General features: G+C 44.3%; 1 protein-coding gene across 1 annotated transcript in view; it reads left to right on the top strand.

The window, feature by feature from the left end:
* The first annotated feature begins 12,129 nt into the window (after positions 1 to 12,129).
* Positions 12,130 to 14,675, top strand: part of SH3BP1 (SH3 domain binding protein 1) — a 48,005-nt gene continuing 45,459 nt past the window's right edge. Inside the window, exon 1 of the mRNA XM_061582715.1 lies at positions 12,130 to 12,778. Within this exon, the coding sequence (XP_061438699.1) occupies positions 12,717 to 12,778 (62 nt within the window). The 5' untranslated portion in view covers positions 12,130 to 12,716. The remainder of the gene's footprint in view (positions 12,779 to 14,675) is intronic.

A 14,675-nucleotide genomic window follows, 5' to 3' on the forward strand; every position in this document is an offset into this window, starting at 1 on the left:
GTGCAAGATGTAAGTGTTGTTAAACCAGTTAAGAACAGTGATGTCAAATTCAACATTTATTTATTTATTGAAATATTTATAATCTGCCCTTTCATAAAAGATTTCAAGGCAGTCATTCATCATTGGCGATCACTCGTGGCCGAGTAAGATTGTCTTCCAGGGTAAGGTCTTTAACATTGTGTCCATACGTGACTGTGGAGGCCAATTCTGGATCCACGCAGCCTCCCACAGTGAGGACATAGGTTTCCAGATGGAAGATGGTCACGATGAGGATTTGCTTGACGTGCCTTCCGCTTAGCTCGTCTGTCCCTTTCACCCTCTACTCGTGCTTCTTCAAAGTCCATAGCACCTTGATAATGGCCGACCTCCAATTGGGACGCTCATGGGCCAAGGCTTCCCAGTTCTCAATGCTTATATTACATTTTTTTAGATTAGCATCCATACTTGAGGACTGGAAAGTAGCCAGTGCCATAGCAATTTTAAAAAAGGGATGCAGGGGAGATCTGGGAAATTATAAGCCCATTAGTGTAACATCTGTTCCTAGAAAACTGGTGGAAAACATTATTAAGGATAAAATTACCAAGCACATAGTAGAAGAACAAGGCTTGCTGAAGCAGAAGCAGCATGGTTACTGCAAAGGAAAGGCCTGTCTCACTAACCTACAGTGCCTTGCAAAAGTACTCAGACCCCTGACCAATGTTCTCATATTACTGAATTACAAATGGTATACAGTAGGGCCCCTCTCATATGGCAGGTTATGTTCCAGGCCCCCGCTGAAAAGTGAGAACCGCCAGAAAGTGGAGCCCTACTGTATTCCAGCCACTGTGCTCCAGCTGACAGCAATCAGCTATAGCACAGGGAGCTCCAGCCACTGTGTTCTAGCTGACAGTATTCAGCTGTAGCACGAAAGCTCCCCGCGCTCCAGCTGATAGCTGTAAACTGGAGCATGGCGGCTGGAGCTCCCTGCGCTCCAGCTGATTGTCCCACTTCCACTGCCGTATTAGTGGAACTCCGAAAAGCAGGAGTAATTTCATTCTGTATGATACTTTATTTTGAAACGCTGAAACTCAAAATCAATTATTGTAATGTGACATTGGTTTTATGTTGGGAAATGTTTGTAAGAAACAAATAATTGAAACATGTTGCTTGCATAAGTATTCAACCCCTGTGCTGTGGAAGCTTCCAGTTTACACAGATGAAAGAAATTGATCTATCAAGGACACAGTTACCATTGGCCTCCACTTGTGAACCATTAAAGTTGCTGTCACATTATCAGGATAAAAACCCCACTGTTGAAGGATCACTGGTCAGTCTGAGGATCTGAAGGAAAATGAAGACCAAAGAGCATTCTACAGAAGTGAGAGATAATGTAATACAAATGCATAGATTAGGAAAAGAGTACAAAATAATATCCAAGTGTTTGGATATTCCAGTGAGCAGAGTTGGGTCAATAAACAAGAAGGGGAAGCTGCATCACACCACCCAGGCATCACTACGAAAAGGCCATCCCTCAAAACTCAGTGCTCAAACAAGAAGGAGACTTGTGAGAGAAGCCATGGAGAAGGCAACAATCACTTTGAAGGAACTGCAGAGTTCAGTGGCTGGGAGTGGAGTAATGGTGCACCAGTCAACCATAGCAAGAGCTGTGCATAACACTGGCCTGTATGGGAGGGTGGCAAGAAAGAAGCCTTTACTCAAAAAGTACCATCTGAACGCATGTCTGGAGTTTACCAGAAAGCATGAGAGTGCCCCAGCTGCGATGTGGGAAAAGGTTTTGTGGTCAGATGAGACCAAGATAGAGCTTTTTAGCCAAAACTCAAAGCACTATGTGTGGCGCAAACCTAACACTGCCCATGCCTCGAGACACACCATCCCTACAATGAAGTATGGTGGTGGCAACAGCATCATGCTGTGGAGACACTTAGCAGGGACTGGACATCTTGTTAAAATCGAAGGAAGAACAGATGGAGCAAAATACAGAATGAAATTACAATGTACCATTTGTAATTCAGTAATATGAGAGCATTGGTCACTGGTCTGAGTACTTTTGCAAGGCACTATCAGAGTTCTTTGAGAGTGTCAGCAAGCATGTAGAGTTGATCCTGTTGATGCAGTGCAGAATCGTAGAGTTGGAAGGGAACTTTAAGGCCATTGAGTCCAATCCCCACCTCAATACAGGAATCCAGCTTAAAGCATACCTGACAGATGGCTGTCCAGCTGCCTCTTGAATGCCTCCAATGTTGGAGAGCCCACCACCTCCGTAGGTAATTAGATCCATTGTACCATTCTATAACAGTTGGAAACTTTTTCCTGATGTTCAGTCGAAATCTGGCTTCCTGCAACTTGAGCCCATTTTTCCGTGCCCTGCACTCAGGTACTATCAAGAAGAGATCCTGGCCCTCTGCTGTGTGGCCAACCCTTCAAGTACTTGCAGAATGCTATCATATTTCCCCTCAGTCTTCTCAAGGTTAAACACACCCAGTTCTTTCAGTCTTGGACTGGACTTTCAAAAAGGTTTTGACTATCTCACCAAAGGCTCAGCCGTAAGCATAAAATAGTCGTGGAATAAGAGGAGAGGTCCCCATAACAGGAACAGGAAGCAGAGAGTAGAGATAATGGGACAGTTCTCCCAGTAGAGGAATGCAGAAAGTTGAATCCTCCAAGGCAGCCTTTCTCAACCAGTGTGCCTCCAGATGTTGTTTTACCACAATTCCCATCTTTCCTGACCATTGGCAACGCTGGCTGAGGCTGATGGGAGTTGTGGTCCAACAACATCTGGAGGCACACTTGGGGAAGGCTGCTCCAAGGATTGGTACTGGGTCCTGTGCTTTTAAAACATTCATAAATGATCTGGAACTAGGAGGAGCAGTGACTTATCAGAGTTTGCTGATAAAACCAACTTGTTCAGGGTAGTTAAATCAAAAAAGGATTGTGAGGATCCAAATGGATATCTGCAAACTAGGTGAATAAGCAGTTGAATGGCAACTGCAATGTAAGCAAGTGCAAAGTGATGCTGATTGCACTCGTCGTCTGACTAGCAATGAGACAGGCTGTAGTGGATAGCTCAATGAAGATGTCAACCCAGGTGCAATAGGTGTGAAAAAGACATTCCATGATGGGAATCATTAAAAGGACTGAAGATAAAACTGCCATATCATAACACCATTATACGAATCTATGGTGTGACTGCCCTTGTACAGTCCTGGCTGTCTTACATTAAAAAATATACTGTAGAGCTGGGAAAAGATGCTGAATTAAGGACAACCAAAATGATCAAGGGGCTGGAGCAACTCCCCTAGGAGGAAAGGTTACAATATTTAGAGCTTTTTAGTTTGGAAAAAGGGTGAGTAAGAGGAGTCATTGAAAAAATGGAAATGGACTGCCTTCAAGTCGATCCTGACTTATAGCGACCCTACGAATAGGGTTTTCATGGTAAGCGGTATCCAGAGGGGGTTTACCATTGCCTTCCTCTGAGGCTGAGAGGCAGCGACTGGCCCAAGGTCACCCAGTGAGCTTCATGGCTACGTGGGGATTCAAACCCTGGTCTCCCAGGTCGTAGTCCAGCACCTTAACCACTACACTACAGGTCTTATAGAGGTGTATATGATTAATCATGGTGCAGAGAAAGTGGATACAGGAGTTGTTTTTCTCCCGCTTATAATAACAGAACTTGGGGCCATCCTATGAAACTGAATGTTGGAAGATTCAGGACAGAGAAAAGAAAGTACATCACACCACACATAGTTAAACTATGGAATTCACTCCCACGAGATGTAGTGACGGCAACCAACTTGGATGGCTTTAAAAGAGAATTAGACAAATTCATGGAAGTTAAGCCTGTCAGCAATGGCTACTAACCCTGATGGTTATGTTCTACCTTCACTGTTGGAGGCAGTGTGCCTCTGAGTACCAGTTGCTGGGAATCGTAAGTCAAGAGAGTGCAGGTAGACTCCAATGCTGCATACGGGCTTCCCATATCTGGCGGGCTACTGTGAGATCAGAATGCTGGACTGGATGGGCCTTTGGCTTCATCCAGCAGGGTGGTTCTTATGTGCCTAGCCATCCTTTGACTTAATAGAGAAATAAGAGCAGCAGCAACCATTTCTAGTCATCCTAGCTTCTGTTCCTCTATCTCAATTCCTGTTTCAGTGCCAGGAACTTCCAATGTTGCACTAAGATATGAATATGCCAACCACAGTTGGTCCCCTGCTTTTCGTATGGTTGTGATGGTGGAATGATCTCTGCGAGAAATCTTTTCTGCTACAAAACTTTCTGAATTTGTGGATGCATGGGGTTGCTACCAAAATGAACTGGGCTTGTAGTTTGTGGCTGGGTCTGCTGTGTGCCTGTGAATAGCTCACGCTTCCTCTTCCCCCCACTTCCCACTCCTTTTGCAGGGGCTCCTGCAGCAATACTTGCTGCTTTGTGCTGCAGAGCTGGATTCTGCAGTGGTTTTGGAGGGGAGAATGTAGGTGCTTGTCAAGTGCAGCCTCAGCTGTAAACTTGGGTGGGTGTCCTGTTTGGGAACGTGATATTGCTGCCGTAACCAGATTAGAAGCTGTCTTGGAGATGATTCCTGGCTTGCAAATTCTCTCCATTTAAGAGTCCAAGTTCTGCTGTAGTGTAGTAAACATATTTCCTGTTCCACTCTGCAATGTCCCTTGTAATGAAATGGTATAAATGTTGACAGCTGGAATCCTCTGCAGTCAGGTAGCCTTCCCCATAACTTGGTAGATAAGGGTTGGATTACAACCAGGGGTCTAGTCATCCAGGGTCTTGAGGGGTCTTAAACCCCTTACTTTTTTGGGAGCCGGGTCCCTAAGTCTTCAGCATCCTATGAGCCAATCAGTATGAAAAGGGAGTGTGTTAGCCATTGAGAAGAGTCTTCCAAAGCAGTATTCAAACCTTAAAAGATTATTCTGTAATCTTAGAAGTTTGTATAATATTAGAAGGGGACATGGTTCTGACTATCATGAAGGGACCCTGCACTTTTGAATTTGCCACTGCACTACTGATTACAACAAGGAAGCTGGAAATGACTAGTGTGGCTTCTCCAAGTAATGAAGAATTGCATGTGTTTCACAGCAGTGGCATTGACGATAAGTGACAATATGGCAGCTATTCCCAGCTTTCCTATGTGATAGAAGTAACATGTAGCCAGATCATCTATCTGTATTGCAGTTTTGAGATGGTAGGCACCATGTCCCAGCAATGAATCCTGTGTGTGCTCCATTAACACGAATGGAGTTGTGAAAAAGGACAAAGAAGCTTGTACATTTTGATAGAGCTTATATCCTGTCATCTGATGAAGAGCCCTGTCCTGAGTATACAAAGCTTGATCCTACCCTAGAGAAAACAAGAAGTACAACTAAATGACAGCTTTCCACTGTGTCTCTCAGGTCTGTAGCATCTGAACAGGGCCATGCTGGGAAAGGCATGACTTTACTCCCCTCCTGTGACCACCACCAACATGCGGAGTCTTACAACTACTGTCACTGACACTATTGGTCATAATGATGCTTAGTATTTGTGCCCTGGATTTTATTCCATTGAGGAGTGAGGAGGGGACCTGAGACAAGAGGCCCTCAATTACATTGGTAGAATCCAGCTGCATTTCATTGGGAGTACGAGGCAAATTGCCTCCTGGTTCTATCAGTTATAGCCTGTGTCAGTGTAATCTTTGGGTAATAAATTTAACAGCAGCAGCTTTTGTGCATCAGAGTCAACACCACTGTCCATCGTATGTCTATAACGAAGAAACCAATTGATGAAGGCTTCGTTCTCTTATGTATGCTTGAAATGAATCTAAAATCATATCTCAGTTGCAGTATAGAAGCTTTACCAGGATTTGTGCATTAAAAAATCATAAGTGTTTATTTTTTTGTGTCAGAATTTGCTCCAAAAAGTATATGTGACTGGAGGGGATCAAGCATTAGGAGGACCCAGAAACTCAGCCCTCCTTGGGCTGGGGTGGGCAGTAGCTTGCCACATCTTCTTTGCACAATTTCCCACAGAGCACTTACCCTCCCTTGCTCCCACCAAGCTGTCCATCAAAGCTAAGTCATATGAAAAGTTTTAAATTGCCTCAGAAGATAATGTAATGCATGCAGTGGGAATTATAGAAATTTGGATGTTGTATTAGCATGTATTCACTAATAGGCAAAAAACCTGGTGGTTTAAGAATGTACCTATAGCCAACAGATATTTCTATCAAACTTTAAAAAGCAGGGAAGTTGGCAGCTATAGTGAATGCACCAGGGGGGCAGGAGACCTGACCTCCTCTCTGAGATATTGTGCTGCCCTACAAATTTGTCAAAATGCAAACACAATTTGGGTCGGTCTTTCACAGTCCAATCCACTTCCTGTGTAGCTTGGAAGAATTTGGTAACGTGCCTCTGAGCTTATGGTGAGTGGTGGCAACACCTGCCATCTCCAAAGATGGAGTATTACTTTTTGTATGTTTGTTGGTGTCCTTCTTACTTTGCTTTTCTGTGTTACTACTGTTTCTACAGAGAATCTAACCTAGATAATTACATTTCTCTCATGATTCATCCCAGAAATCTGTGTCAAATGTATTTTTATTAATTTCAAAGCCTTTTTATTGATCAATGTCATATGATGGTGAAGATAGCCTTATGTGTTTCAAACTGGAGGTTATGTTCTATTTCTATTTTGGGCGCATTAACAGTTGAATCTGAAACGGCAGTTTGATGTAAAATCAGATGGATTATAATATGTTGCTTCTAAAGCAATGACTCTGGCTGCTGGAAAAAACAAACTTGGCCTGCCCAAGATGCATGTTTTCAGCCTGCTATGCTTAAACTACTCCATTTAAGGAAATGTGGGCATGGTCAATTAAAAACAGAACACACCTAGAATTTTGTTAGAATATAATTCACCTCCCACTGTTTTATCTTGTGCAAACTGAGACACTCCTCATGTCCATTGGAAACTATTCTGCAGAACAGGTAGTGCCATTATACCACAATTGTTTTTGGAGCTTTTTTTTAGTGTTGCAAAGTGTTGTACTTCACATATTCACAGAAACAAAGCAAAAGAAAATGACTTACTATGGGAAACTTCACAGTTTCAGATTTAACATGTTACCAAACCAAATTCTTCCAAGCTACACAGGAAGCGGATTGAACTGTAAAAGACCAACCCAAATTGTGTTTGCATTTTGACAAATTTGTAGGGCAGTCCAATATCTCAGAGAGGAGGTCAGGTCTCCCGCTCCCCTGGTGCATTCACTATAGCTACCCAATTTCCCTGCTTTCTAAAGTTTGATCAAAATATCTGTGGGCTATAGGTATATTCTTAAACTGCAAGGTTTTTTGCCTATTAGTGAATTTCCCTGCTTTTTAGTCTGAGAGGTAAGAAATGTGATCCTGTGCAAGTCTGCTGAGAATGAATTGATCATTTGCATTGCATTATTGAGTTCAGTTGGATTTATTCCCCTGCAATCATGCTTAGGATAGGTGAAACTGACCACAGGGGGATGGGGAGGGAGGAGGGGGATGAGGAGGGTAGGTTTGATCATTTGCATGTTTATTGAGTTCAGTGGGATTTACTCCTGTGCAACAATGCTTACAATAGGTGGAAGTGACCTGGGAGAGGGGAGGGGGAGGGGAGGAGATTGGGTGAGTGGGCAATGGGCAGAGGGGAACACTGCAGAATGAGAAAAATCTATGCTGACTATAGTATACAGCCACTCTTGTGGCTGTATAATGATCTGATTTGAGAATGTTGGGGGTGGCATTCTGAGGTTGGCTTATTTATTTATTTAGCAAGCTTATACCCCACCCTTCCATTGCAGTCACAATGCACTCTGAAATGCCCATCAAGGCAGAGCAGAACCCTGTACTGGAGGACCTGTAGCCCTGCAACGATTGTTAGACTCCATTGCCCATCAGTCCCAGTCAGCATGGGTAGGGGCCACCACAAGTAATGTCCTCTCTTGGGCCACCACCCCTGAGCCTCCAAAGGTGGCAGAACTACCAAAAGGACTTTGAGAGGGTCTGTAGGGAAGGAAGCAGTCTTTCAGATGTTTCAGATCTAAGTTTGTTAGGGCTTTAAACCTTGAGCATCTTGAGTTGGACCCAGAAACGGACAACCAATGCAGCTGTTTTAAAACTGGGGTTTTAATCTGGTTGCTGCATTTTGGACCAGTTGAAGTTTCTGAGTTGTCTTCAAGGGCAGCCCCACATAGAGCACGCTGGAATAATCCACCTGGAAGCTACCAGAGCATGGAGTACTGTAACCAATTCATCTCTGTCCAAAAGGGGCTGGAGCTGGAAAAAGGACTCCTAGCCACTGAGACCACTTGAGCCTCCAGTGACACTGTTGGTTCCAGGGGTACACCCAAGCTGCAGACCTGCTCCTTCCAGGGGAGTGCAACCCCATCCAAAACATTGCCCTATAGTGCTAACTGCTGAGCCAGAAGCTACTCATCTATCCTTATCCTGAGTGGTGCAGCAAAGGGAGAGAGACATCTTTACCTCCACATCCGAATCTGTGTAAGAAAGGCTGGAAGGTAGGGACTGGAGTTAGCAGGATGCATGCCTCCTGCCACACATCCCCGACCCTATTTTAATCTCCCATTCCAGAATACGTAAAGCTATTAGAGCAAGGATGGGTAACTCATGGCCCTCCAAATATTGTTGGATTCCCCATCATTGACTGTGCTGCTGACTGGGGCTGATGGGAGTTGGAGTCCAACAACACCTGGAGGGCCACAGGTTACCAATCTTTGTGTTAGGAGCCCTGCACTCTTCACAGCTGAAGAGTCCTTGATGAAGGTGATTGGTTAAGATCAGAAGCATTTTCCCTCTGATCCTAATCTGTTCTCCCAGGATTCTTTGTTGCCTTACAAGTGCCAGAGCCTCAACCAGTTGATAGAATCCTGGACTTTCTTTGGCAGGGAGAATTAGGGTAGAGACACAGTGACACACTTACCGTTCTGCTGGTTCCAGTGTGTCGCCACCTCTCTTTTCTGAAAATGGGGGCACACAATGCAGTTAAACCCCACCCTTTTTTACTGTAAAACCTGGTGGGATCAGCTCAAGTACATTTTTTAAAAATTTGATCCAAAGAGGTTTTGCAACTGATTGGCAGATCAACCCATTCCCCCTCCAGGCGTGGCCAATGGAAACACTTTGCTGTAGGTGACTAGTGTGCCCACAGCCTTAGGATCATTATTCCTTCTTCTGCATGATATTAGTGGATAGGGGCCAGAGCAGGTAAATTCTCTTTCCCCCAGCCTCCAATTTTCCTTTTTTCTTTAAACTGACACTCATCTGCCATCAATGTTCCATGACACCTGGAGGCCAATGAGCATACATGCTCCTCCTCTGAATTCTTTGTGAGGATGTCATGAGTCCCTGAAGAAGGCAGCTTCCTCTACTTTCTGTATGTGTGATCCAGTTTCACTGCCCTACCACCACCAAGTGCACCAATATAATAATGATGGCATAATTATGTGATAGACAGATGGGCAGAGAGATTTCTAGGAGACACTGGTCAGCCCAGAACACTGCAAAAGACACAAGGCTGGCTGTGGGTTTGGTTCTCCATGTTTGTACAATTTGAGGATTAAACTTAAGACTTTGACTATCCCTTCTGTAAAGCAGAGCTGATGACACTTTGTAAATCTTGCTCTGATCATTCATATAAGATGAACCTGCTTGTCTAGGTTGGACCATTCAGACTTTTGGGTAGCACCAAGCTCTTTCACCGGCACATTGCAAAGCTATCTAATTCTCAGATATACCACTTCATAGATTTTTTCCCCTTTGCTTGCATTTTCATTCACATTAGCAATCAGCCATGAATCTTAAAATCAGGATCATGCTGCAGTGAAGATTACAATGCAAATGTAAAGGCCATGTTAATCAAAATGTTCATTTACATCACAAATGCATTTCTCCAATTTTCTAAAGGAGGGTTCAAGAGCAATAAAACGGGAAGGTTCTGTGACCCTCCAGCCATTGTTAGAATTCAACTTCTATCAAGCCTAACAAGCACAGCCAATGATTAGGAAGGATGGGCGTTATAACCCAGGATCATCTGGAGGGCCACAGGTTCCCTATCCCTGCACTAAAAAGTAAATGACACAAGAATTTAGGACATAAACCTTAACATGCTTGATAAAGGTATCTGGGTAACCTCAAAGCTTGCATAGTCCTACATCAACAGATGGATACCAATTATCTGTACACAACCAAATAAATATGTGGAGGTTCTAACTTAGCTCCTCTAATAGATAGATTTAGCAGGCATGCAGATGTAACATTTCTGTCATTTTAAATAGCTGGCCTGAGACAGTTCTTTTCCCCCCTTTCTTTTCTTATTTATAATAATAGAACTTTATCTCTTGATGCTTGTACTCTGACCACTTCCTCACCTTAGTTTTGCTTTAATTTCCACAGCTTTCAATAACCATGTGTCCTTTGTCCCCTATAATTCTTTGCTTGTGTGTGCTTTCTCTGCAATAAGCGGCTTATGGCTACTAATTGAGAGAATGCCTATGGACTGAAGTGGGGAGGAGGGAGCACAGCCGCCTTCCAGGGTGCACATCTGTCATCTAGGAAGATAACGGAACATTTTAGGGAAATAATGCTGCTGATCCATGCATGTTGTGCACATTGCTCCAAACCTCACCACACAAGGAGGTTGTTGTTTGATTGGGAGATGAACATGTGAACTGACTTGAGTGACAAGCAATAGCTAAAGATTGTGTTTGATGACAGGGAAAGTTTTGTTTGAGGTAGTGGTGCCATCAGATGTCAAGGGCCCCACTGAGCATAATGAGCCACGAGGGTCTCCAAATGCAGCAGGGCTGGCTTGCCACGTTTTGACATGAAGTAATACATATTCCCATCTAAAGAGTCCCTCTCTCATAAGACTAAGTACAGAGTCTAAGGCAGCCTGTCCCAACCAGTGTGCCTCCAGATGTTGTTGGACCACAATTCCCATCTTTCCTGACCATTGGCAATGCTGGCTGAGGCTGATGGGAGTTGTGGTCTAACAACATCTGGACGCACACTGGTTGGGAAAGGCTGGTCTAAGGCCACATCCACGCACACTACATATTTAAAACAGTGATGGCACTTTAACAGTCATGGCTTACCCCCAAAGAATCCTGAGAACTGTAGTTTGTTAAGGGCACTGAGTTATTAGGAGAGCCCTATTCCCCTCAGAGTTACAGTTCCCAGGGTGTTTTAACGATCAATCCCTCTTCCCAGGGAACTCTGGGAACTGTAACTCTGTGAGGGAATAAGAGTCTCCAAACAACTCTCAGCACCAGTTCTTTTGGTGTAGAATAAAAACAGAGTCTTGCTGCATCTTAAAAGCTATCAAATTTATTATGCTGTAAGCTTTCATAGACTTCAGTCCACTTCATCAATGCATCAAATGATATCCTCAGTTATACGTGTATATAGTCATGGGGGCAGGTTGTAAAAAGTGGGATCAGAGGAAAATAAAATGCAGAAAAGTATAGGCAGTGATAATGATGTACTTTACAGTGGTAATTCACAAAATGGTTATTGATCACACTGACATCCTGGCATTGGTAAGCCAATTAAAATACATATATATAATGTGCTACAAATTCTTCTCAATTCAAATCAAGTGATAGCTCTTGATGTATTCTAATTCAGCAGCAATTTCCTTTGCTCCAGAAAGGAAATTACTTCTCTGGAACTTAGTGTAGAATCATGTGTGTGTGTGTGTGTTTTATGAGAGGACACACATACTTTAAGGCTGGTCTGCAGCATTGTGTGGGCAGGATGCAATTAGATATTTCAAACACAGGCAGGACAGGGCATTAGTATTTATAATTGCATATTGTATTGTGTGGTGCCCAGAACATAACTAGGAGGCATTGTGTACCCCACATGCTTTGCTGCCTGAGGACAAGGTCCACGCTTGTGAAACCTTGCTGACTTTCCCTTGCCAGCAATGCTGGTCGATCCAACCAGAACCCCCCCCCTTTGGGACTCTGCTGCAAAAACGACCTCCTGAGTTCATACAGTCAACCGCCTTTCTCACCTAAACCTCCAGCTTCGTTTAAGTGTCATCCCCATGCCCTCAATCGTAGCTGAGAGAGAGAAAGTAGGAAGTGCTGCTGCGTAAGCCCTTGCAGCATGAGCTTGTTCTGCCTTGTTGCGTGTTTGCTGTAATAATATTTCCCCTTTAAGGCTTGGCTGAAGCTATTTGTGATTTATTTATTTTATTTTTTGGTGGGGTGGTGACAGGAACTGAGAGAAGCAGCGGCAGATTTTACCTATCAGCCTCCGCAAGCGGTGGTGGTGTGTGGAGGCAAGGGGGGGAGGACAAGTTGCAGAGAGGGTCGGGGAGACGGGAAAGCGTGAAACTTCGGAGAAAAGGAGCGGGAAAACCTCGCTGAAATGCGAGAGCGAAGGAGGGGAAGTTAGTGAGAAAAGTAAAGGGAAGGGAGTCGACATGAGAGGCGAAGAGTGAAGCCAGTCACAAAAAAAGAGAGGAAAGGATAGGGAGACAATCATAATTATAATAAGCGAGGCCAGGGTAGAGAGAATGACAAGGAAGTAACAGGAACGAGCCTGCCCTGGAGGAGGAGAGAGCCGCCACCGATGGCAACAAGTGCGGGTGGCTTGTGCTGAAGAGGGGAAGGGGGGAAAACACCCTGCTGGTTTTTGGCCGTTGCGGCGGGACTCTTTAATCTCCCCCTGAAGATGATGAAGAGGCAGTTCAACCGTATGCGGCAGCAGCTCAGTTACCCCAGCATCGGTGGACGGTAAGGACTAGCTTCTTGGCTCAATGATTTCCAGTAGCCACTTCCTCATTCTCCCTTTAGGCAATGGACAGGTTAGCACCTGAGGACTTGGCGCAAGAACCCGAGTGGGTCGGAGGAAAACTGAATCCAAATTCAGGCAGAGTATAACTGGGTAGTAGCTGCTTTAGACCGCTGGAGAGCTGGAGACCTGCTCATCTGTAGAGTTCCCCCCCCCCGCCAGTTCACAAGTGGTAATTCTAAGTCTGTCTCTCATACACATTTTAAGGGGTTCTGAGCAGCCTACAGATGGCCACTTTTATTATTCTGATTATTATTATTTAAATTAACATCCTGCCCTTCCTCCCAGAAGGAGCCCAGGGTGGCAAACAAAACACTCTAAAACATCTTAAAAACAGACTTTAAAATATATTAAAACAAAACATCTTTAAAAACATATTAAAACAAAGCATCTTTTTAAAAAATCTTTAAAAAATCTTTAAAATCAGTTCCAGCACAGACTCAGACTGGGATAAGGTCTCTACTTAAAAGGCTTGTTGAAAGAGGAAAGTCTAAAAGTAGGCACCGAAAAGATAACAGAGATGGCGCCTGTCTAATATTTAAGGGGAGGAAATTCCAAACGGAAGGTGCCACTACACTAAAGATCCGTTTCCTATGTTGTGCAGAACGGACCTCCTGATAAGATGGTATCTGCAGGAGGCTCTCACCTGCAGAGTGCAGTGATCGACTGGGTATAGAAGGGGTAAGATGATCTTTCAGTCCCAAGCTGTATAGGGTTTTGTACACCAAAACTAGCACCTTGAACTTGGCCCTGTAGCTAATGGGCAGCCGGCACACACTACTAACTCAAGCCATAGTGTAGTACGCTTTTGAACAACTACTTGGTGCTTAGCCCTTGGATGAATCTTCCTCCGTCTGTCAGGGATGGAGATCCTGTGACCCTCCTGATGTTGTTGGGCTCTGCCTCTCATCAGCCCTGGCCAGCATGGCCAATAGTCTGTGATAATGGGAATTGTAGCCCATCAACATCTGGAGGGGCTCCAGTTCTCCATCCTTCCACTAAGGTAAAGACCACCACTTTAACAATTAACACTGCGGGGCCACCAACGCCAGGATAAATGATCATGCAACTAGTGGCTATTTATTTATTATTAAATGTATATCCCACCCTTCCTCCTAAATGGAGCCTTATCCAGCTGTGACTATAGCCACTGGATGAAGTCAGTAGTCTGTATCATCCTGCTAAGTGGGAAGGAGACCTTGACGACACAACAGGAAAACTGGAAATTTTCACAATTTCCCAACTGGAAAATGTGTGGCCCTAACTCAGTCTTCCCTCATTAGTTGGGCTGATGGGAGTTGTAGTCCAAAACATCTGATGAGCACCAGGGTAGGGTGAGGTTGTCCTAGACAATTCAAGCATTGGGGAGACTGTAAAACTCAGTGCCCTGATACCCTCTTGCACCTGGAGCAAGCACTATGCCCCTGTGAGCAGAACTGTGTGTATTCTGCAGCATGTTTTTACTTCTGAGGCAAATGAGTGCAAGGAAGCTGTGCAGAGTCCTAAAACCCTTACCCGGTGCAGTGTAGCAGTAGGAGTGTTGGACTTCAGCTGGGAAGATCCAAGTTCTCAGCCATGTTCCCCCATTGGGTGACCTTGGGCCAGGCACACCTAACCTGACTAACCTACCCCAAAGATAATAAAATGAGTGATAGAAACATACTCTTTTAAAGTTAAGGTTCTTGGATGGGTTCTGTGCTCAATACTACATTCTGTGCTTGTGCAGAATTGCAACAATTCATATATCTCTGCCCAATGATAAAGAAGCAGATTTGCTTTTTTAGTAACTCCCTCAGCCGTTAAGGACCTGGTGCAAATGGAAGGCCAATATCTTACATT

The sequence above is a fragment of the Rhineura floridana genome, chromosome 8 (assembly GCF_030035675.1).
Source record: "Rhineura floridana isolate rRhiFlo1 chromosome 8, rRhiFlo1.hap2, whole genome shotgun sequence".
In the NCBI taxonomy this organism is placed as follows: domain Eukaryota; kingdom Metazoa; phylum Chordata; class Lepidosauria; order Squamata; family Rhineuridae; genus Rhineura; species Rhineura floridana.